The 21,485-nt window shown below is 50.4% G+C and overlaps 1 protein-coding gene and 1 long non-coding RNA gene across 5 annotated transcripts in view; one reads left to right on the forward strand and one right to left on the reverse strand.

Moving 5' to 3' along the window:
- Positions 1-18,657, reverse strand: part of XYLB (xylulokinase) — a 326,783-nt gene extending 308,126 nt beyond the window's left edge. For 2 of the 4 annotated variants that reach the window (XM_029588419.1, XM_029588420.1), the window contains exon 1: positions 17,954-18,082. In XM_029588419.1, coding sequence (XP_029444279.1) covers positions 17,954-18,007 — 54 coding nt within the window. In that variant the 5' untranslated portion in view covers positions 18,008-18,082. Of the gene's footprint in view, positions 1-17,953; positions 18,376-18,475 lie in introns of those variants that run through there. The other 2 variants (XM_029588417.1, XM_029588418.1) reach the window with 2 other exon arrangements.
- On the forward strand, positions 18,249-18,761 carry LOC115084083. Its single transcript, XR_003854467.1, has 2 exons — positions 18,249-18,380; positions 18,469-18,761. It is a non-coding gene; the product is annotated as an uncharacterized LOC115084083 (long non-coding RNA).
- The last annotated feature ends 2,724 nt before the right edge of the window (positions 18,762-21,485 follow it).

Raw genomic sequence — 21,485 nt, forward strand, 5'->3', positions numbered from 1 at the left:
AGAGAAAGGGTCTAAAGGACCAGGTCTGAGCAAGGCAGGTAGTCCAGGGGTTGCAAGGAATCAGAGAGGTCCCTTACAGGTGCTCGGTGGAAGGGGTGGACCGCAAGAAGAGACAGGCCCAGGACGGGAGGCGGGGGTAAGGCCGGCCCCAGGGCGATGTTTCCATTGTGGGGGAGCTGGGCACTTCAAAAGGGAGTGTCCACGCTTAGCTACCGCATATGCCCACCCACCGGAGCGAAGGGAGGAAGCAGTATCCAGAGACCCGAATCCCTACTTTCAGCAGGTTCGGGTTAATGGTCAGCCAGTGCAGGCCTTAATAGACACTGGCACTAATCAGGCACTGCTCTCTAAGAAACTGGCTGTGGCTTTGGGACTCAAGATGCCCCAAGCCCAAAAAGGGGAGGTGGTGATACGATGTGTACATGGTACGGCCGTTAGGTACCCGGTACATGAGGTACTGGTACGTTGGAGAACCCATGAGGACATCGTAGAGATAGCCATAGTGGAAGGATTGCCGGTGCCCCTCATTTTGGGGAGAGAGTGGAGGCACCTCGCGGAGGTGTTGGCGGGCAGGCAAACTTTGATAACCACAAGAGCCCAAGCCCAGACACAAGAGGTACGTGAGCATGAACCCCCTCTAGGAGAGATTTTTCCCTTTGAGGAGGGGGAGGTGGTGGAAACTCCCGGGGTTAGTCGTAAGCCCCGAGCGGAGAGAAAGAGGGAGAAGAGGAGACAGACTGGCCCAGAGGAAGGTGAGGACGAGGGGTCCACTAAAGAAATGATAGGCTCCCTGCTAGCACAGTTCCCAGAGTTTAAAGAGGAGCAGGTTAAGGACCCAGCCTTGAAGGTGGCCTGGGAAAAGGCTAAAGTATCTATACAACAGCTTGCTAATAAAGAGGCTATGATATACCCCTACTTTATGGTCCAGAAGGGATTACTGTACAGGGTAGAGGAAGGACTGCAGGGACAGGGACCGCATAAACAACTGTTAGTGCCCCTACGGTTTCAACCCGAAGTTATGTCACTGGCGCATGACCATCCCCTGGCCGGACACTTGGGCCTGCATAGCACCTTAGCCCGTGTCAAGCGGCGATTCTTCTGGCCAGGTATTTACAGCACAGTTAAGAAGTTTTGCAGCTCGTGCCCCAACTGTCAGTTGGTCGCCCCAAGGGCCCCCCCTAAGGCACCCCTGGTACCCGTGCCGGTAGTACATGAACCAATGGATCGGGTAGCGGTAGACATCATTGGACCGATAGAAAAAAGTAAACGCGGTCATCAGTATATTCTCGTGGTATTAGACTACGCGACCAGATTTCCGTGGGCCGTCCCTTTGAGGTCTACTGGGGCAAGGGTGGTAGCCCCGGAGTTGATAAGGATATTTTGCCAGTTCGGCTTTCCACGTGAACTACTGACAGACAGGGGTACCAATTTTATGTCCCGGGAATTAGCAGGCCTATGGGCCCAGTTCGGTATTAAACATATACGAACTTCAGCGTACCACCCCCAGACTGATGGGTTAGTGGAGCGCTATAATCAAACCCTGAAGTCCATGATGCGCAGTTGTCTAGAAAAAGATGCTAGTAATTGGGATCGCCTCATCCCATTCTTGTTGTTTGCCTCCAGGGAGGTGCCCCAAGCTTCCACAGGGTTCTCACCTTTTGAACTTATTTTTGGGAGACAACCCCGGGGTCTGCTCGATGTCATACACGAGCAGTGGACAGGGGCTGAGGCGGAACCTCAGGACATCATAAGTTACATTGGGGGTATTAGGCAGCATGCTGAGACTGCCCTGGGTTTGGCCAAGGAAAATCTCGAGCAGGCTCAAGAAAGGCAGAAGACCTACTACGACCGCGGGGCTAGGGACCGGGAATTTCAAGAGGGAGATCAGGTCTTAATATTGGTGCCTACGTCCCCTAACAAACTTTTGGCCAAGTGGAAGGGCCCAGGGACAATTTTAAGGCGCCTGGGGCCCCTAAATTATCAAGTCAAGGTAGGACTTAAGCGACCCCAGGTGTATCACGTCAATTTGCTGAAACCTTGGGTAGAGAGGCAAAGTATGTCCGCGGATACGATATCCGAGGAAGAGGTGGATTTAGGTCCACAAGTAAGGGAACTTAGTAAAAAAGTCGAGGTCCCGATAGGAGAGGAGCTAACTCCCAGGCAAAGAGCCCAAATACAGGAGATAGTTGAACAGGCCAAGGACGTGTTCTCCCCGTTGCCAGGACGAACCACGCTAATCACGCATGAGATAACAACACCGCCAGGACAGGTGGTTAGGAGGAGGCCCTATCGCCTCCCTGAAGCCATGCAGGATGAGGTTAGAAGGCAGGTTGAGGAGATGTTGCAACTGGGGGTCATCGAAGAGTCCAGTAGCGCCTGGTGTAGCCCCATTGTCCTGGTGCCTAAGCCAGATGGAACTTTACGTTTCTGTATAGATTTCCGGTTGGTTAACGCGATATCCACTTTTGATGCCTACCCCATGCCACGAGTTGACGAACTAGTAGAGAGGCTGGGACGGGCTCAGTATTTAACCACCCTGGACCTGACCAAGGGATATTGGCAGATTCCCTTGGCCAAGTCCTCGCGAGAGAAAACAGCGTTTGCTACCCCAGCAGGGCTGTTTCAGTTCGTGCGTATGCCGTTTGGACTGCAAGGAGCTGCGGCTTCTTGTCAGCGCCTCCTAAACCTGGTGTTACGCCCCCATATAGCATATACAGCGGCCTATATGGACGACGTCATTATATACTCCACTGAGTGGGAATCACATCTAAAAGGGTTAGAGCGGTACTGCAGTCGCTTAGGGATGCGGGGTTGACGGCCAACCCGGCTAAATGTAGGATTGCCCAACGAGAGGTTAAATACCTAGGACATCTGGTGGGGCGAGGGTTGGTGAAACCCTTGCTGGATAAGGTGGAGTGCATTCAGGATTACCCGCTGCCCGAGACCCAGAAGCAGCTCCGAGCCTTTTTAGGGCTCATTGGATATTACAGACGGTTCATACCACACTTTGCAGATCTGGCCACCCCTTTAAATGACATGTTAAGGAAGGGGACCCCAAACAAGTTGCGGTGGGGCCCACTGGAGGTAGAGAGGGTGGAGAGACTTAAACGGGCCTTGTGCCGAGATCCCGTGTTGAAGGCGGTTGACTTCACGTTACCATTTCTGTTACAGACGGATGCCTCAGGGTGTGGGTTGGGGGCAGTTCTCTCCCAAGTGGACAAAGGGGAGGAACACCCGGTCTTGTACCTTAGCAGGAGACTTCACCCCCATGAGGAAAAATATGCCACTATTGAGAAAGAATGTCTAGCCGTTAAGTGGGCTATTGAAACACTAAAATATTACCTGGCGGGACGCCCCTTTGTGTTAGTGACGGACCATGCACCCTTAAAATGGTTGCACGTCATGAAAGAGTCCAATGCCCGATTAACCAGGTGGTATCTTACCCTCCAAACCTATCGCTTTGAGGTTAGACACAGAGCTGGTAGGGATCATGTTAATGCTGATTTCCTTTCCCGGTTGGGGGAGAAGACTGGAACTCGGGTGAGGAGTTCCAGGGTTTTTAAAAGGGGGGGGGGGTGTGTGATGCAGTACGACCTGGCCCGGGGCAGAAACAGCTGGGACACAGCCGAGCAGAAGCTAGTGGTACCAAACTTAGCCACCGGAGGGCGCTGAGGAAGGTAGCAAAGACTACACTTCCCAGGTTCCCCGAACCAACACCTGACCCCTGGCTGGAGCCTGAGCAGGAACAGGTGGAGGAAATTGGGACTGATCCCTATGACTCAGCATGCTCTATGGAGGCTGAAGAAGAGGGCGTGCCCCCGTGGTGGAGCTGGCCACAAAAGCCCGGCTCCTCGGAGTCTCTGGAGGAGGAGATGGAGGTAAGCTGGGGAGAGGAAAGCTCCAGCTGTTCCTCTATGGAGGTGGAATAACCAGGAGGTTGGGGGATGGTAAATCCTGTATTGCTGTATGGATGTATGAGACAGGCGGGAAGGGAATTGTGTTTTAAATGCTGTGTACCCTGGGGCTTGTAAGGACAACCCCGCATTAATATAAGGCTGCAGCCACTGAGCTACAGCACCACATTAAACTCCTTATTGATTAAGATCCTTTTTCTGTGTACTGCTTGGGAGTGCCAGGACTGGGCCTGGCACTCTGACTAGAGGCTGTGAGGAGTCCATAGCAGCGCTATGCTTGAGCTGTGCAAGGGGACAAGACGTGTCCTAGGACCGAAGCCAGAGGCCTGAAGCCCAGCAAAGCCCCACAGCACGCTGAGCGGAGGGACCTGATCGTGACAAAATTCATTAGGGGTATCCTGAAAACCCGACTGGTTTGCAGCCCTCGAGGACTGGACTTGCCCACCCCTGCCCTAGATACATTTAGGGCGTGAATAACCCTTACTTGCTCGATTATTTTGGTGACCCTCTTGGGTATCAGGGTCATGCTGTTGTGTTCCATGGCAGCAGACGTCTGAAACCGCGGCCCCCTACCTGGCCGCGACGGTGACCCGCTGCGGCAGCATCGCGGGAGACGTTGTAGCCCGATGCCCATTGGCCCCACGCGTCGGCGAGGCCCTCTGTGGTGGACACCAGGCTGGGAGCCTTCCCTGCTCCTCCCTTGCGGCGTCGGGCAGCCTTTCCTCTGCGGCCGAAATCCAAGATGGCTGCCGCCATCTTAGGCACGAGGCCACGCCTTTCCTAGATTTAAAGGAGCCTCACCCCTTTAATTGACCTCAGCTGTTTCCTATGAGCCAGAGCAGAGGAAGTATAAAAGGAGGCTTCCTCTGCTCATTCCTTGACTTGGCAACTTCCGTGGTTGGTCAGGTCTGCTTGCTTCGGTGAGTTTTCTTGTGCTTCGGATCCTTGCTTCCTGGTTCCTGTCTCGTCTCATTGATTTCTTGGTTCCTGACTTTGGATTGGCTAGGGGTGATTCCTGGTGTGTGATTTCAGACTGGCAAGCGGTGATTCCTGGTGTGTGACTTCAGACTGGCAAGTGGCGATCCCTTGGTGTGTGACCTCGGACTGGTAAGAGACAACCCTCTTGCACTTGACCTTGGACTTCTTCTGGACCATCGTCTCCAAGGGCCCACCTAAGTCCCAGCAGCCCGGATCCCTACAGGCTCCTCCCGGGGGGACTGCGGGCTTCCAGTGGCAAAGACCCAGTTGGTTCTCCGACGTCTCGACTCTTCACCTTCACCATAGTTGCCTCAGTCTCCAGTGCCAAGGGTCAGCCAGTCACATCTTCTGTCTTGCCTCGCCACCCCAACAGGAGACCCTAAGGATTCTCCTCCTAAGGTATACCATCCTCCAGTCGGCCCAAGGGTTCACAAGCCTGAGCATAACAGATTGCCAAGTCCATGAACCCGGCGGAGGCGTCCGCTCGCCAGGCCATTCCGGAAATGGCCCAGTATCTGATGGACCAGCAAAAAACCCTGGATGCCCTTGTCTCTGCAGTGGAGGGCCTGAACCAACACTTCGAGGCGTAGGGGCCCATGAACCCCACTCTGCCGCCTCCGCCTGTGGCTTCTGGGGGCCGCTCTATAATCCGCCTGCCAACACCGCCACATTTCTTGGGGCAACCCCGGGCCTATAGCGGTTTCATTAACCAGTACAACATGCACTTCCGCCTGCAGTCGGCCCTTTTTCCCGACGACGCTACCAAGACCACCTTCATTCTCTCTCTCCTCGAAGGGAAGGCCCTAGAGTGGGCTTCCTCCCTGTGGGAACGGGATGACCCCATTCTGAGCAATTTGAAAGAGTTCTGGGAGCTCTTCCGGATGAGCTTCGGTGATCCCACGCAGAAGGTTTCCGCCGGGCCCAAACTGCTTCTACTATGCCAAGGTTCAAGGACATTGGCCGAATTCGCCATTGATTTCCGGACGCTTTCTTCGGAGCTCGGCTGGGGCCCCAACTGCCTACATGCCATCTTCCTTCAGGGGCTTAGCCCCTGAATCAAGGACGAGCTCGCGGGCCTTGTACGCCCTTATCGAACTGGCAGGGCGTATCGATCGGCGGCGCCAAGAGGCCCAGACGACATCGAAAGCCGCAACTCCTTCGAGGCGTCCTCGACACTCCCCTTCTCCCAAGGGTGTCTTGGTAGCCTCCCGAACACCGGTCGACGAGCCCATGGAATTGGGCCATGGGAGACTTTCCACACAAGAGCGCCGGCAGCGAATGAAGGAAGGACTCTGTTTTTACTGCGGCGCGGTGGACCATCAAATTGCCACATGCCCAGCAAGGCCAGGAAACTCCCGGGCCTAGGACCTGAATGAGGTCTCTTCCTGGGCCTAACCTCACCTGCACCTTCACTAACTCTACCAGTGGCGCTAACGTCTGCGGCTGGTGAATTCCACAGGTTAGCTCTGGTAGACTGGCGCTGGCGGCAATTTCATTATGAAGAGCCTCGTGGAGCACTTGAAAATTCCACAGGTCCGTGTTCCAGCTCCATTGGTCATCTCATCGATCCAGGGTAAACCCCTCCCGGGATGTGTGACACACATCACAGAACCCGTCTAGTTGAGGGTTGGACTCCTTCATCGTGAGTGATTGCCCTTCCATGTCTTGGAGCATTCCATACATCCTGTCGTCCTGGGTCTTCCCTGGCTCCAGGAACACGGTCCCCAGTTCGACTGGAAGACCTTGCAATTATCCCACTGGGGGCCGAATTGTTATGACAATTGCCTCCAATCGGTGATTCCAGTCTCATGCTCCACTGCCCTCACCAGTCTTCAGGGCCTGCCAGTCTCCTATGCCTCGTACGCAGATGTCTTCTCCAAGCAAAAGGCCAAGATCCTCCCACCTCATCGACCATTCGACTGTGCCATCAACCTCCTCCCGGGCACTGAGCCCCCTCGGGGGCATACCTATGCCCTTTCGCCTGCAGAGACGCAATCCATGACTCAATACATCAAAGAGAATCTGGAAAGGGGTTTTATTCACAAGTCAAAGTTCCCAGCGGGGGGCTGGGAACCACTACCCCTTGCCCCTCATCTCCGAGCTCTTCGATCATCTGCAAGGTGCGAGGGTCATCACCGAGGGGCCTATAATCTGATTCGCATCAAGGAGGGAGACGAATGGAAAATGGCCTTCAACAACCAAGACGGCCACTATGAGTAGCTAGTGATGCCGTTCGGGCTCTGTAATGCTCCAGCGGTGTTCCACAACACCATGAATGATATACTCCGCAACCTCTTGTATCGGTGTGTGGTCATGTACCTTGACGACATCTTGATTTTCTCGGATTCCCTGACCACTCACCATCAGCACGTCGTCCAGGTACTACAACGTCTAAGAGAGAACAAACTGTATGCAAAACTAGAAAAGTGCCTTTTTGAGAGGGAGTCCCTTCCCTTCCTTGGATATATAGTCTCCAGTGAGGGATTCCGTATGGACCCCCAGAAACTAAAAGCCATTCGGGAATGGCCGCAACCATCCAGATTGAAGGCACTCCAACGGTTCTTGGGTTTCGCCAATTATTATCGGTCCTTTATTCCCCATTATGCATCCATTGTTGCCCCGATGACAGCCTTGACCCGGAAAGGCATGGACCCCAAGAACTTGCCTCCGGGAGCGAAGGCCACCTTCCTCCGACTCAAAGAAGCGTTCATGCAACAGCCGTGCCTTCGCCATCCGGATCCGCAACGGCTGTTCGTCATTGAAGTGGACGCATCCTCAGAGGGCGTGGGGGCCGTTCTGAGCCAGACTTCGACACACCACAAGCTACACCCATGTGCCTTCCTCTCTCGCCAGTTCTCCCCGGCAGAGCGGAACTACGCCATTGGCAATAAAGAGCTTCTAGCCATTATGGTGGCCTTAGAAGAATGGTGTCCCTGGCTGGAGGGGGCACAACATCAGTTTACAGTCTACACGGACCATAAAAATCTTGAGTACCTACATCGGGCACAGCGACTCAATTCTCGGCAGGCACGTTGGGCATTATTCTTCACCTGCTTCAACTTTGTTCTACGCTATAGACCAGCCGGGAAGAATCTCAAGGCTGACGCCTTGTCTCGTATCTTCGAGACTGTGGAGACGCCTGATGATCCACAGTTCATTATCGAGCCATCACGGGTCCTGCTGTCCACCACCACGACCATCCCTCCTGGGAAAACCCTTGTTCCGCTGCACCTGCGGAGACAGGTTCTGGCGTGGGCTCATGACTCTCGTTGCTCCGGTCATAACACCAGACCTTACAGACCCTTCGCCGTTACTACTGGTGGCCCAAGGTCAACAAGGATGTCCTGCCAGTCATGCGCCCATCATAAGAGGATTCCAGGCTCGACCCCAGGCTTGCTTCAGCCATTACCAGCTCCCTCGGAACCCTGGACCCATCTTGCAACGGACTTTGAGGTCGATCTGCCTCCATCCAGTGGGAACACTGTCATATGGATGGTCATTGATCGAGTTAGTAAAATGGCACACTTCGTGCCCCTCCCAGGGTTGCCGTCCTCACCACAGTTGGCCCAGCTGTTCGTCTAGCACATTTTTAGACTACATGGTCCTCCAAGAAGCATTCTCTCAGACCGAGGCCCCCAATTCACTGCCAGATTCTGGAGGGCCCTCTGCCAGAAGTTTGACATCACTCTGGACTATACGTCTGCGTACCACCCTCAGACCAACGGTCTAGCAGAGAGAACGAACCAAACCTTAAAGCAGTTTCTCCACATCTACGTGAATGAGAAACAGGACGACTGGGCAAGTCTGCTCCCATGGGCGGAATTTGCACTTAATTCCCACCTTTCAACGGCTACTGGATCCTCTCCATCCCAGATAGTCTATGGGAAGCAGCCACGCCCACCGCTGCTGGTTCCCATTTCTATCACGTCTCCAGTAGCCCAACTATCAGCAGACGAACTGCACCGCTTCTGGGTCTCTACATGGCACACACTGATTAAAGCCAGTCACGTGGCAAAAAGGTATGCTAATCAGCGACGGAGACCGTACCTGCCTCTGAGACCTGGTCAAAAGGTGTGGCTGAGCACCCAGTTTATTCGCCTGAAGCTGCCATCAGCGCGACTGGCCCCTCGATTTATTGAGCCATTTCCCATCCTTCGACGGATTGGTGCAGTATCGTACCAGCTTCGACTACCGCCTTCTTTCAAGATACACAACACATTCCATGCCTCCCTTTTGAAGCCTCTGGTACTATCTTGGCTTTCCAGTACGCCTCCGACTCCCCAACCTATCGTCTCTGAGGATGACCTCACCTATCAGGTCAGAGAGGTGTTGGATGTGCGAAAGCATCGAAAGAAATGGGAGTATCTGCTAGCCTAGGAGGGGTTCGGACCCGAAGAAAACACCTGGGAGCCATTGGCCAACATCCTTGACCGGGGCTTGCTTGACCAATTCCATAGAGACCATCCGTCTAAACCCAGGCCTCTGGGGAGGTGCCCTAAAGAGGGGGGTACTGTTGTGTTCCGCGGCCACAGATGTCTGCGACCGCGGCCCCCTACCTGGCCGCAACGGCGACCCACTGTGGCAGCATCAGGGGAGATGTTGTAGCCCAATGCCCATTGACCCCGTGTGTCAGCAAGGTCCTCTGTGGTGGATGCCGGGCTGGGAGCTGTCCCTGCTCCTCCCTCGCGGCATCGGGCAGCCTTTCCTCTGTGGCCAAAATCCAAGATGGCCACCGCCATCTTAGGCGCAAGGCCGCACCTCTTTCCTAGATTTAAAGGGGCCTCGTCCCTTTAATTGACCTCAGCTGTTTCCTATGAGCCAGAGCAGAGGAAGTATAAAAGGAGGCTTCCTCTGCTCATTCCTTGACTTGGCAACTTCCGTGGTTGGTCAGGTCTGCTTGCTTCGGTGAGTCTTCTTGTGCTTCGGATCCTTGCTTCCTGGTTCCTGTCTCGTCTCATTGATTTCTTGGTTCCTGACTTTGGATTGGCTAGCGGCGATCCCTTGGTGTGTGACCTCGGACTGGTAAGTGATGACCCTCTTGCACTTGACCTTGGACTTCTTCTGGACCATCGTCTCCAAGGGCCCACCTAAGTCCCAGCGGCCCGGATCCCTACGGGCTCCTCCCGGAGGGACCACGGGCTTCCAGGGGTGAAGCTCCAGTTAGCCCTTGCACCGTCCTCTACTCCTTGACCTCTCAAAGGTCCACCTAAGTCCCAGTGGCCCGGGTCCCTATGGGCTCCTCTTGGGGGGACCGCGGGCTTCCAGTGGCGAAGACCCAGTTGGTTCTCCGATGTCTCGACTCTTCGCCTTCACCATAGTTGCCTCAGTCTCCAGTGCCAAGGGTCAGCCGGTCATATCTTCTGTCTCGCCTCGCCACCCCGACAGGAGATCCTAAGGATTCTCCTCCTAAGGTATACCATCCTCCCGTCGGCCCAAGGGTTCACAAGCCTGAGCATAACACATGCATGCTTTTGCTGTATCAAAGAGTGCGCCTAAGAATTGTAGTGACTGCTCTTTGTGTAGTTCACCGCCTAGCCCAGCCTTTGTAGAAGCTGGAACACTGTGGCTGAAGCCTCCTGGTTTTCTGGATGAGCTAATCATGCAGAAAATGATACACCATTATCCCCTACTTGTGTAGAGCAACTGGTAAAGGTCCTTAGGGCAATTGCAAGCCTGAAAGGCAAGGCCTGAAACTGGAGGTTCTGGCCTAACATGCAAAACCAAAGCAGAGTTTGAAAAGAGGGCCTGATAGGTATACAGAGGTAGACCGCTGTCAGATGCAACAATTCAAATCTCCTTTTCTTACTGCTGCCATGTCCAAGTGGAGACTCCATTCTGAAATGGGGTACTCTCAAGCATTTTTAGATCACATTTTGACCCCTTTTAGATCTAGGATGGGACATATAGTACCATCCTTCTTTGGAACCATGAAATAAATGGAGTATGTTCTTTGCCCCCTTTCCTGTGAAGGAACTGGAACTATAGTCTCCAGATCCTTCACAGGCATTTGGGACTGGGGAAACACAATTGAGTGCTTACCCCCCTTATAGTGATCTGGGCCCACTCCACATAATACTGTCCAAGGCATCTGACTACTGTAATACTGTCAGAGGGGCCAGCTGGATATCATTGTAGAGGTCTGCCCTTGCTCTCTTAGCCCCCTGAAAGAACTGAGACTTACCTTGTGCCACCTGGCAAGTCACTAGAGCTGAAACTTTAATCTTATGTTGGTACCTAAAATGCTGTCATTTAAACCCTTGTGCATTTGGCCAACCCCTGTCCTCTGGGAGTCTTTGGGGCTTGGACTTACTCAAATCCTTTACCAATTTTTCTAAATCATCTCTGAATAGTAGTCCTTCTCTACATGGAGCTTACAGAGGTGTGTCTTGGACATCGAGTTCACTGCCCAATTTTGGAGCCCGAGGAGCTTCCTGGTAGCCATCCCAGAAGTTACTGACCTTGAGGAAAACCTGACCAGGTCATACATTGCGTCTGCCAATAAGGCCACTGCCAAAAAAAAAAAAAAAAGAGCTACCCTCAAGCACTTAGGGGCCCCACTCTTTCTATCCAATGACGCCTGGTCCAGGGTTCAAGGCCCAGCCACAGCCCCAGGTTTCTGCATAGCACAGAAGGCCTGGCACATTACCAGAACAAACTCTGGTGTAAATCCTGCTGGGTAAGATGCCATCAGGCCCCAAGAGTGAGGTCATGAAAGAGATGTGACCTCTTTCTCCGGCAGCTGTGGAGCAGAGAAATCCCATGATTAGCAGGAGGAAAAGGAACAGGATATAGATCTACTTTATGGGATCTGCAAGGTAAAAATGACATTCTGATATTCTCTGGTTAATGGGTCATCATTACTGTTGTTTTTTTATCCTGTATCTAATAATTAATAACTGGAGAATATTCATAAGTTTTAGTAATAAGGACATTTTCACGAGTACATTTTATTATGCTAGTCAATTAGACCTGAATATTTTATTAATATTTTATTTTACTGTATGTAATATTTATTGATTTGATGTATATGTTTTATTAAGTATAACATTTTTATTGATTTTTTGATTCGATGTATTTTAATTTGGAAACTGCTTAGATTTTAACTAGAAAGGCAGAATAACAAGAAATAAATTTAAAAAAAAAAACTTGCAACTTAGCTGGGCCACTGCCGGAGAAAGGATGCTGGGCTCGATAGACCTTGATCTGATTCAGTATGGTATTTCTTATGTTCTTATGTATTGTTTTCTTATTGGTCCAATGTTTAGAAAGAAATCTTAATTCATCCCCACAGGGCACAAAAATTAATAATCCTGTTGTCCATCCCGACGCAAGTTTATCAACTGATCACATTGTGTAAAGATGTTGGAATCCTGTTCAAGGAGCCTCTGTCTCATTTTTTCTCTATGGGAAAATACTTACTACATGCAGATCCCTACAGGATAGAGGATGAAAAATGAAGACAGCACGAGCTTGTCTCGTGCTGCCGCAGATAACATGGGGCTAGCAGCAGGGAGTGGGCTAGGTCCGGGGGGGGAGGGAGGGGGCAAGGGGGAGGGTGAGCAACCGATGAGGATGGCAACAATTTTGAATTGCTGCATCCTCATTGGCTGAGTTAGGGAGATTAAGGGCTTTTGGCGCGATGAGCTGCGTTCAGTCAGCTAGTAGCAGCGAAGCAAGCAGCAGGTTTTCTTCTGCGTTTGCTCCGCAGCTATTTTCTGGTTTTTTCGCGGGTTTTTGATTCGGTTTGCCTTCTTTGTTCCAGCGTTTAGCAAGAATGAAGCGAGTTAGAGCCCATTCAGTGATCAACAGACCTGCGATGAGGAGGGGATTATCGGTGTCGACCGGCGGCGAGGCCTTCGGGGAGGCGGCGATTTCCTCTGCAGACCAGCCCCCCTCGTTAAGCAGTCCAATCCAGGGGACACCCCCTCCCAATGGCTTCCTTGCCAGTCCGACTACCCCCCCACACAGCCCCCCCCCCCCCCGCGACCTCTTTTTCGGATTCAGGGGAGAGCGGCCTGGAGTCGGCTGACCCTCCGGTTTTTGCACAGGCCGCTCCCCCTCGTTCCTCATCTCCCTCTTCCTCCTCCTCTGCGTGTTGGGAGGCTGAGATTTCTTTAGATGTATCAGGTGCTGGGCTCCCTCCCTTGCCTGATACCACAGATGGCCCCGCCCCCTATCGTAGCTCACACCCCATTCACCCGCCCCAGCCTTTCTCCCCCCCTGAAATTATTACCTCCGGCCTGTCGGCAAAGGGAAAATGGGTCAGGCTGCCCGGAGCGCGCAGCGGCAGGCCTTGCCGGCCTCGGGCCCAGTGGGGGCGGGATTTGGGCAGCAGGCGGCGCCAAAAGTGGTGGAGTCGGCCAAATATGGGTGGAGGGAGGTTGGATAATAGGAAGGTTCTTATTTCCAGGCCAGCGCAGCCCCCGCTGGGAGGAGGGAGTTTAGATACACAGAGGGTTGCTGGATCCAGGCCAGCCCTGCCCCTGCAGGGCACGCTTACAGGCCATTCTGTTAGTACTAAAGGAGTAAGGGGGAAAATGATTGAGAAAGGGCGGGACAAAGTAGTAGGTGCCATCAGGGGATGTACTACAGAGCGTCGTGGGAGTCCACGTTCCCTTAACCCCTTTTCTGCCCCATGTAAGCCAGGGGTCCAGGGATTACTGACGGTTGATCTGATAGCGGACATCGTGGGCCAATACATGGACTCACGCGTCAGGATTAGCTCCCAATCTCGCAATAGGGCAGAATTTGGTGATAGGGGTGGCATAGGGGGTTGGCATTTGGATTTCGGGGGTGAGCAAAGGGATGAGGATTTTCAGGAGGGTAGAAGGCTGTCGGAAGGGCAGGGCATGGTAAAGGGGGCTACAGGCCAGGAGCGGCGTTTCATAGTGCCACGTACCACGGGTAAGGGACATGGGGGTGAGGGTGCGACTAAAGGTAAAGGGGATGAAAAGGAGGCAGCGACTTTTGCAGATCCGGCGGATGAAGCGTTGCCAGGAACATCGAAGCAGGAAGCGTGAAGAGAGCAAGTGCGGCAGCAGAGGCCGGTGGACCAAATGGGAAAGCGATCGGAGGAGACTGTAGGGCCAACGGACATGTTGGGATATGCGTCGGGAGCAGGGACAGGTAAGATTACGGGAAGCGAGGAGAAGTATGCCAAAGGGGAGGCCAAGAAGAAGAAATGGTCAAAGGTTTCTAATTCTTCCAGTTCGTCCACGTCTTCAACTAGCTCGGAAGAGTTCGGGCCATTAGAGAGGGCGGTGCTAGCAGAGGGGCCTAAGCATGACATGGGTCATCCTGCCCTGGCATCGTTAATGGAATTGTGGGAGGAGGTGCCGAGGAGATTAGTGAAGCAGATTCGCGAACGCAGATTTGTGAATATTTTTAAATTACTGGAAGGAAGGTGGGGGGGGGGGGGGGGAGAAAGGATAAAAAGAAAGCCAGGAAGAAGGACAAAAAGGAAAGTTCAGGGCCAAAAATTTCCAAAAATATTGTGAATTGAACAAGGGGTTTCTTAAGGCTAGCAAGTGTGGTGGGACATTTTGATCCGACACAGTATGGGGCATTGCTGTCCTATGCAGACAGCATCTTAGGTGCATTTAAAGATTACGAAGGTTGGGCCTGGCTCAACTATGATGAAAAGTTTCGGGACAAGATGGCGGGGAACAGGTTTATGTCCTGGGGGACTCAGGATATTCATCTGTGGCTCACCCAGATGACCATTAAGGGAGTTGGCACAGGGAAAAGTGCAGGTGTTGGGGGGGGAGTCGGTGGTAACCAAAGTGGGAATACGGGGGGGGGGGGGGGGGGGGGGACACACGACCAGCGGTGGCAAAAGTGGGTCCTTTTGAGGGTCAGGGGGAGGACGTAAGTATGAGACAAGTACCAAAGGGTTCGGGGCAAGTTCGGACATATGCTGGCGCTTTAACAAGCTCACATATCTTTTTCCAGAGTGCAAGTTCAGGCACGCCTGCTCCTCCTATGGAGGAGCACACCCCGCAATCAAGGACAGAATACTGCCTTTAGTAAGGGTGGTAAACCATAAGGTCCTGGGGCAGAAAGTGGATACATATATAGAAACATAGAAACATAGAAATGACGGCAGAAGAAGACCAATCGGCCCATCCAGTCTGCCCAGCAAGCCTCACACTTCTTTTTTTCTCTTACTTATCTGTTTCTCTTGGCTCCTAGTAACCTTTGGTTCTATTTCCCTTTCACCCCCACCATTAATGCAGAGAGCAGTGATGGAGCTGCGTCCAAGTGAAATATCAAGCTTGATTAGTTAGGGGTAGTAACCGCCGCAATAAGCAAGCTACACACATACTTATTTATTTACCCAGACTATGTTATTCAGCCCTTATTGGTTGTTTTTCTTCTCCCCTGCCGTTGAAGCAGAGAGCTGTGCTGGATAAGCGTGAAGTATTAGTTTTTCTTCTCCCCTGCCGTTGAAGCAGAGAGCTATGCTGGATATGTGTGAAGTATCAGTTTTTCTTCTCCCCTGCCGTTAAAGCAGAGAGCTATGCTGGATATGTGTGAAGTATCAGTTTTTCTTCTCCCCTGCCGTTAAAGCAGAGAGCTATGCTGGATATATGTGAACTATTAGTTTTACTTCTCCCTGCCGTTAAAGCAGAGAGCTATGCTGGATATGCATGAAGTATCAGTTTTTCTTCTCCCCTGCCGTTGAAGCAGAGAGCTGTGCTGGATAAGCGTGAACTATTAGTTTTACTTCTCCCCTGCCGTTGAAGCAGAGAGCTGTGCTGGATAAGCGTGAACTATCAGTTTTACTTCTCCCCTGCCGTTGAAGCAGAGAGCTATGCTGGATATGCGTGAAGTATCAGTTTTTCTTCTCCCCTGCCGTTGAAGCAGAGAGCTATGCTGGATATGCATGAAGTATCAGTTTTTCTTCTCCCCTGCCGTTGAAGCAGAGAGCTATGCTGGATATGCGTGAACTATTAGTTTTACTTCTCCCTGCCGTTGAAGCAGAGAGCTATGCTGGATATGTGTGAACTATTAGTTTTACTTCTCCCCTGCCGTTGAAGCAGAGAGCTATGCTGGATATGCGTGAACTATTAGTTTTACTTCTCCCCTGCCGTTGAAGCAGAGAGCTATGCTGGTTATGCATGAAGTATTAGTTTTACTTCTCCCCTGCCGTTGAAGCAGAGAGCTATGCTGGATATGCGTGAACTATTAGTTTTACTTCTCCCTGCCGTTGAAGAGGAGAGCTATGCTGGATATGTGTGAACTATTAGTTTTACTTCTCCCCTGCCGTTGAAGCAGAGAGCTATGCTGGATATGTGTGAACTATTAGTTTTACTTCTCCCCTGCCGTTGAAGCAGAGAGCTATGCTGGATATGTGTGAAGTATTAGTTTTTCTCTCCCCTGCTGTTGAAGCAGAGAGCTATGTTGGATATGTATTGAAAGTGAAGTATGCATTGAAAGCCACATTATCTATCAACAAATATTGAATAAGCCTAATAATTGGTAATACCTATAGCTTATGAACTCTTTGTTAATTATACATACTCTTGCCCACCCCTGTTTTGTTTTTTTTTTGTCAAAAAAGTGAATCACCAAATTGTAAATGGCTGGTTAAAAGAGGGGGTTTTTGGATACGGCATGACTGGTCGTGGGAGTTGATCGGCGGGTTTTTCAGGAGCAATGGGGTCCACCTTTCTGATATCGGGAATGACTTGTTCAATAATGCATTGCAGGAAGGATTGGAGCAACAAATCCGGTATGTCTAGGGCCACAGTGGGGGAACAAAGATAACCAAACTGTTATCTTTGTTTGTGGCGAAAACCCGAGCCCTAAGTGTATTGCATTGTATTGTAAAGGTTATTGGAGGGGGAGGGGGAAAGACCCGTGTAGCTTGGGGCTGCTACACAGGAAGGCCTATGAGCAAAGGGGGAGGGGGGGGGAATGTCAGAGTCTTACCATTGGGACGCAGTGGTAAGTGAAGAGGGGGAAGAAAGAGACAAAGGGGGGGGGGGCATATATTTTGGTTATAATGTTAATAAGTTAAAGGGCTCAGGTCAAGTTGATAATAAACTGCGGCCTTGTTTTAAATCCATACTGTTGTTCTGTGTGTTTTGTATGGGGGATGGAAAGAAGCGACCTGCAGGTCTTGTTTCCCTCTGTTATGTAAAAATGGGTAACTTATGTTAACTTTAGGTGTAACATTTCTGTATGGGGGTAATCTACATGAAGCTGTAGTTACTTCCCTTAACAGCAAGCATGGAGATAACCTGCACAAAGTGGCAGTTATTACCCTTAACGGCAAGCATGTGGGTAAAGCCAGGGAGCAGCAGGTACTACCCTGTAACAACAGTAGGCATGGGGGTAACCTGCATGGAGCAGCAGTTATTACAAAACACAACCTGCTGGGCAGACTGGATGGACCTTTGGTCTTTATCTGCCGTCATAAGGCTTTAAATGAATAACAGTACCTTAAAAATAATATTAGCAGAATTATTTAAAGATTTCTTTCTTAGTAATATATTACTCAAAAGAGTTTAATTTTCCTGATGCATCATGGAGTAACGTCTGCAGAGCTTATGATACACTACCTTCAAAAGACTTTTACAGGAAGTACTGGCAAGAAAACGTCAGTCAAGTAACAAAGTCAGATGCACAAAATGTTTTTTTCCCCCCATTTGTGTCTATGCGAAAATATACTTAGTACAAATGGGCCTCTATGCCTGTACAACTCTGTTGCTATATAAATACACACGGGTAGTTAATGTACTTCTTTTACTTCTGCTGTAATATATAGCACTAACATTTACGGTCAAACTCTCGTCATGGCCCTTCCCGTTCAGTCAGCAAGGGCGCAGCTTAGCTACATGAAAGAAGGGGAGAGCGAAGCAGAAAAGCAGGGGCGGAGGCAGCAACACAGCGAGCTCCTCTTTCGCATCCAGCAAGGCCCTCATCAAGCCCCACCGAACGGAAGGGAAGAACTCCCTCCCCTCCATGCTCCGGCTTGCTAACGTCTTAATTACTCGCCACCACCTGGCTCTCTGCGGCGCTGGCAAACCATGCCTAGCCCCCCTCCCTCCCCGTACCTGCTGCGTGCTGAAGTCAAAGCCCAGGAAGCTGCGCTGGGGAAGAGAGGCCATGGCTACTTAGGAGAGGGATACGGTTTGGCTTGCAGGCTCGGCTCTCGGGCTCCTGCTGGTTTTGCACAGCAATAAACACGGGAGGCGGGGAGCCAAAGGGGTTTACAGACGTTTGCTTGCACAGCTTTTCCCAGGCCAGTGGAGAGCTGGCGTGGATTTACTTGAAAGTTTATTCGGTTAAAGTTTAACTGATGAACGCGTGTGCTGCTGATGAAAGAAAGAAGAATTGTTGTTCACACACAAAATCTTGAAGCCAGCAGGGTTTGGATCTCATTTCACAATACGGATATGTCCTTTTTCGCACGGGAACATGGTGGCTGGCTGAGCTAATTTCCCGGTCAGCTGTGAACATGTGAAAACGAAAGTGCCTGGGGTAAAAGTGAAAGATGAGGAATTAAAGATTTGTGGAACACAAGTGATTTTTTTTTTTGTCTCAAGCATGATCTCTCTTTTCCTACCAGAGCTCACGTTTTTCAAACGCGGACACACTGTCCCGGAGCAGCTGTGATACTCCAAACTCCTGGTCCCTACCAGCTTTTGACCCGATAGTGCATCGGGTCTGAGGTCTAGGATAAGCAAATAAAAAGACTCGCCCAGCGCCACTTAAACCGGTGAAATCGCTGGCTTGACTGACACGCCCTCTTATTTCGAACTCTTCATCAGAGGAACTTCCTCCTCCCCCCAACAATTTTTTTAATTAAAGTATATTTCTTGTGATGTGCCTGAAAATAAAACCTTTATGATTTTATGATGTTATTTGGTGTTGCTGCCTGTGTGTCCTCAGGCTTAAGACTGACCAGAACTCACCTGTCTCAATGCTCATGGCCAAGCCTGCAAACCAGCAGGCTGATGCAATATCGTGCGCGAAAAAACGGGCTTCCAAAATGGGCGCCCGTTTTTCCGACACACGCACATTCACCTCTCCTGGATGCCCGATGCGGTATTCAAATGAAACTGAATTGAAAAGGGTGCGAAAAAAAAGCACACGGTGTTCAAAAAAGAGCGTCCTTAGCGCTATCCATTTTATTGCATCGGGCGTCCATACTGCATCACGCATGTGCCATGTGGACGCGTCTATCTGTCAGAAGAGGATAGATTCTGTCAATTGGGTTATGTTTATTTGAAAAATTATATTTTCAAATCGAATTGTGCACCCCTCAAAGTGATGTCATGATGAGAGGTCATAATCCTGCCAGCAGGGTATATAAATCGCTGCTTTGTAACTGTCCTGTTGTGCTTAGTTCAAATTGGATCAGTGCTCCTTAGAGACTGGTGCCTGGCATTCTGATTTTTCAACATTGCTTCATTTTCGATGTTTGCTTTGTCCTTGAATTTTTTCCTAAGTGCAGAACTTGTTCATTGTGTTTAGTTTAGTTTATATTACCTATGTTTCTTGCATTTATAAACTGTTCACATTCCACTACTTTCAATATGGATTGATTGTTGAGGTTAACAGACTCCCAAGCCCTGGACGCCAATATCAGGAGCCGGACTTGGGCGTCCGTTCTTGGTCTGGGCCTGTCCCCGGACAACTAATCCCTGGATGCCAGGGACAGGAGCCAGACTTGGGTGGCCATTCTGGGTCTGGGCCTGTCCCCTGATACCCAAGCCACTGAAAGGAGCTGGATTTAGGCATCCGCTTTAAGCATCACTAGGGGCCTGTAAATGGAGGCACAAATTATAGACATCCTTCCCTAAAATATTGATTTTCCCATGTGTTTGTGCTATGCATGTGGCCTATTCCTTTCACATTCCATTAACTGTGTGTTTTGCCATCTGTTGATACTATCAATGTGGCCTGTTCCTTTGTCATTCCCATTAACTGCCTGTTTTCCCATCTGTTAATGTTATCGATGTGGCCTGTTCCTTTGTACTTTTCATTAACTGCCTGTTTTCCCAACTGTTCATGCTATCCATGTGGCCTGTTCCTTTATACTTCCATTAACTGTATCGTATGGGTTCATTATTTCCATGCAGCCTGTGCCTTTGTCCTTCCCATTAACTGCCTGTTTCCAAACCCTTACATAGGCCAAGGAAATGGAGAATTTTTGTGCTCGTAGTAAGGTGGCAATCACCGCAGTTGAATGTCCATGCTTCAACAAGCGAGACCTCTCAAGGGCCATACCATAAGACAAAACCAAGTTGGATCTTCGTGAAGCACAGATCCCTGCTGCAATAGATTCCTGTCTGCCAGATCTGCATACCATGGTCCCCTGGACCAATCTGGTGCCATCAAAAGCACCATCTCCCTGTGCCTTCGACCCTCTGAACTATTCTGCCCAACATGGGCCATGGAGGAAAAGCATAAGCAGCTTGTCCTTCGGCCAGACCTGCACGAGATCATCAATACCCAAGGCCTTCGGTTCTCTCCTGCGATTGAAGAATCGAGGAACCTTTGCATTGCAAGAAGTCGCCAACAGGTCTAGGAACGGAAGGCCCCAGTGATCCACTATCAGCTGAAACGCCTTGTCCGACAATACCCATTCTCCTGGGTTTAGACTCTCCCTGATGAGAAAGTCTGCTCTTACATTGTCTTTTCCTGCAATGTGCAAGGCTTAGATATTTATTTATTTATTTAACAGTTTTTTTATACCGACCTTCATAGTAAATTACCATATCGGATCGGTTTACAGATTAACAAAAGGGAAAAACAACAAGAGTAACAAATCCACGTAAACGAAAGATAACAATAAGTAGGAATAAGTCAAAAATTACAATCAACAAGGGGAGAGAACTTGGAAGCTTGCAACAAGCTGGAAGGAAGATAGGCCGGTAAAAGAAATTTTACCATAGAAAGTACAAGTTAAAAACTTAGACGGTGTTTTAACCTTAATGACTCAGAGTCCATTTATTCCTTCATTGAAAAATGGAGTGCCAGACCGAGTAGCAATGAAGGCCAACTATTGATTGTCTGGTTCAGGGAAGGCTTGTTGAAAGAGCCAGGTCTTAAGTCCTTTTCTGAAAGTTAAAAGGCATGGCTCCAGTCTGAGGTTTGATGGGATACTGTTCCAGATCGATGGGCCTGCTATTGAAAAGGCTCTGTCTTTGGTCATAGCGAGGCGTGAGGCTTTAGTGGGGGGAACATTCAGAGTGCCTTTGTACATGTCTCTAGTTGGTCTGATAGAAGAATAGAGTTTAAGAGGTATTTCCAGGTCAAGTTGAAGTTGATGATGGATAGTTTTATGGATTAAGGTGATTGATTTGTAAAGAATTCTGTAATTTACTGGTAACCAATGTAGATTCCTGAGAATGGGTGATATGTGATCGTGGCGGCTGGTACTGGTCTTGCTGCCGCATTTTGAATCATCTGCAGCGGTTTAGTAGAGGATTTGGGAAGTCCTAGTAGCAGGGCGCTGCAGTAGTCTATTTTGGAGAACAGTAACGCTTGGAGGACTGTCCTGAAGTCGTGGAAGAATAAGAGAGGTTTAAGTCGTTTTAGGACCTGTAATCTGTAAAAGCAATCTTTCGTTGTTGTGTT

The sequence above is a fragment of the Rhinatrema bivittatum genome, chromosome 2 (genome assembly GCF_901001135.1).
Source record: "Rhinatrema bivittatum chromosome 2, aRhiBiv1.1, whole genome shotgun sequence".
NCBI classification, from domain to species: Eukaryota; Metazoa; Chordata; class Amphibia; order Gymnophiona; family Rhinatrematidae; genus Rhinatrema; species Rhinatrema bivittatum.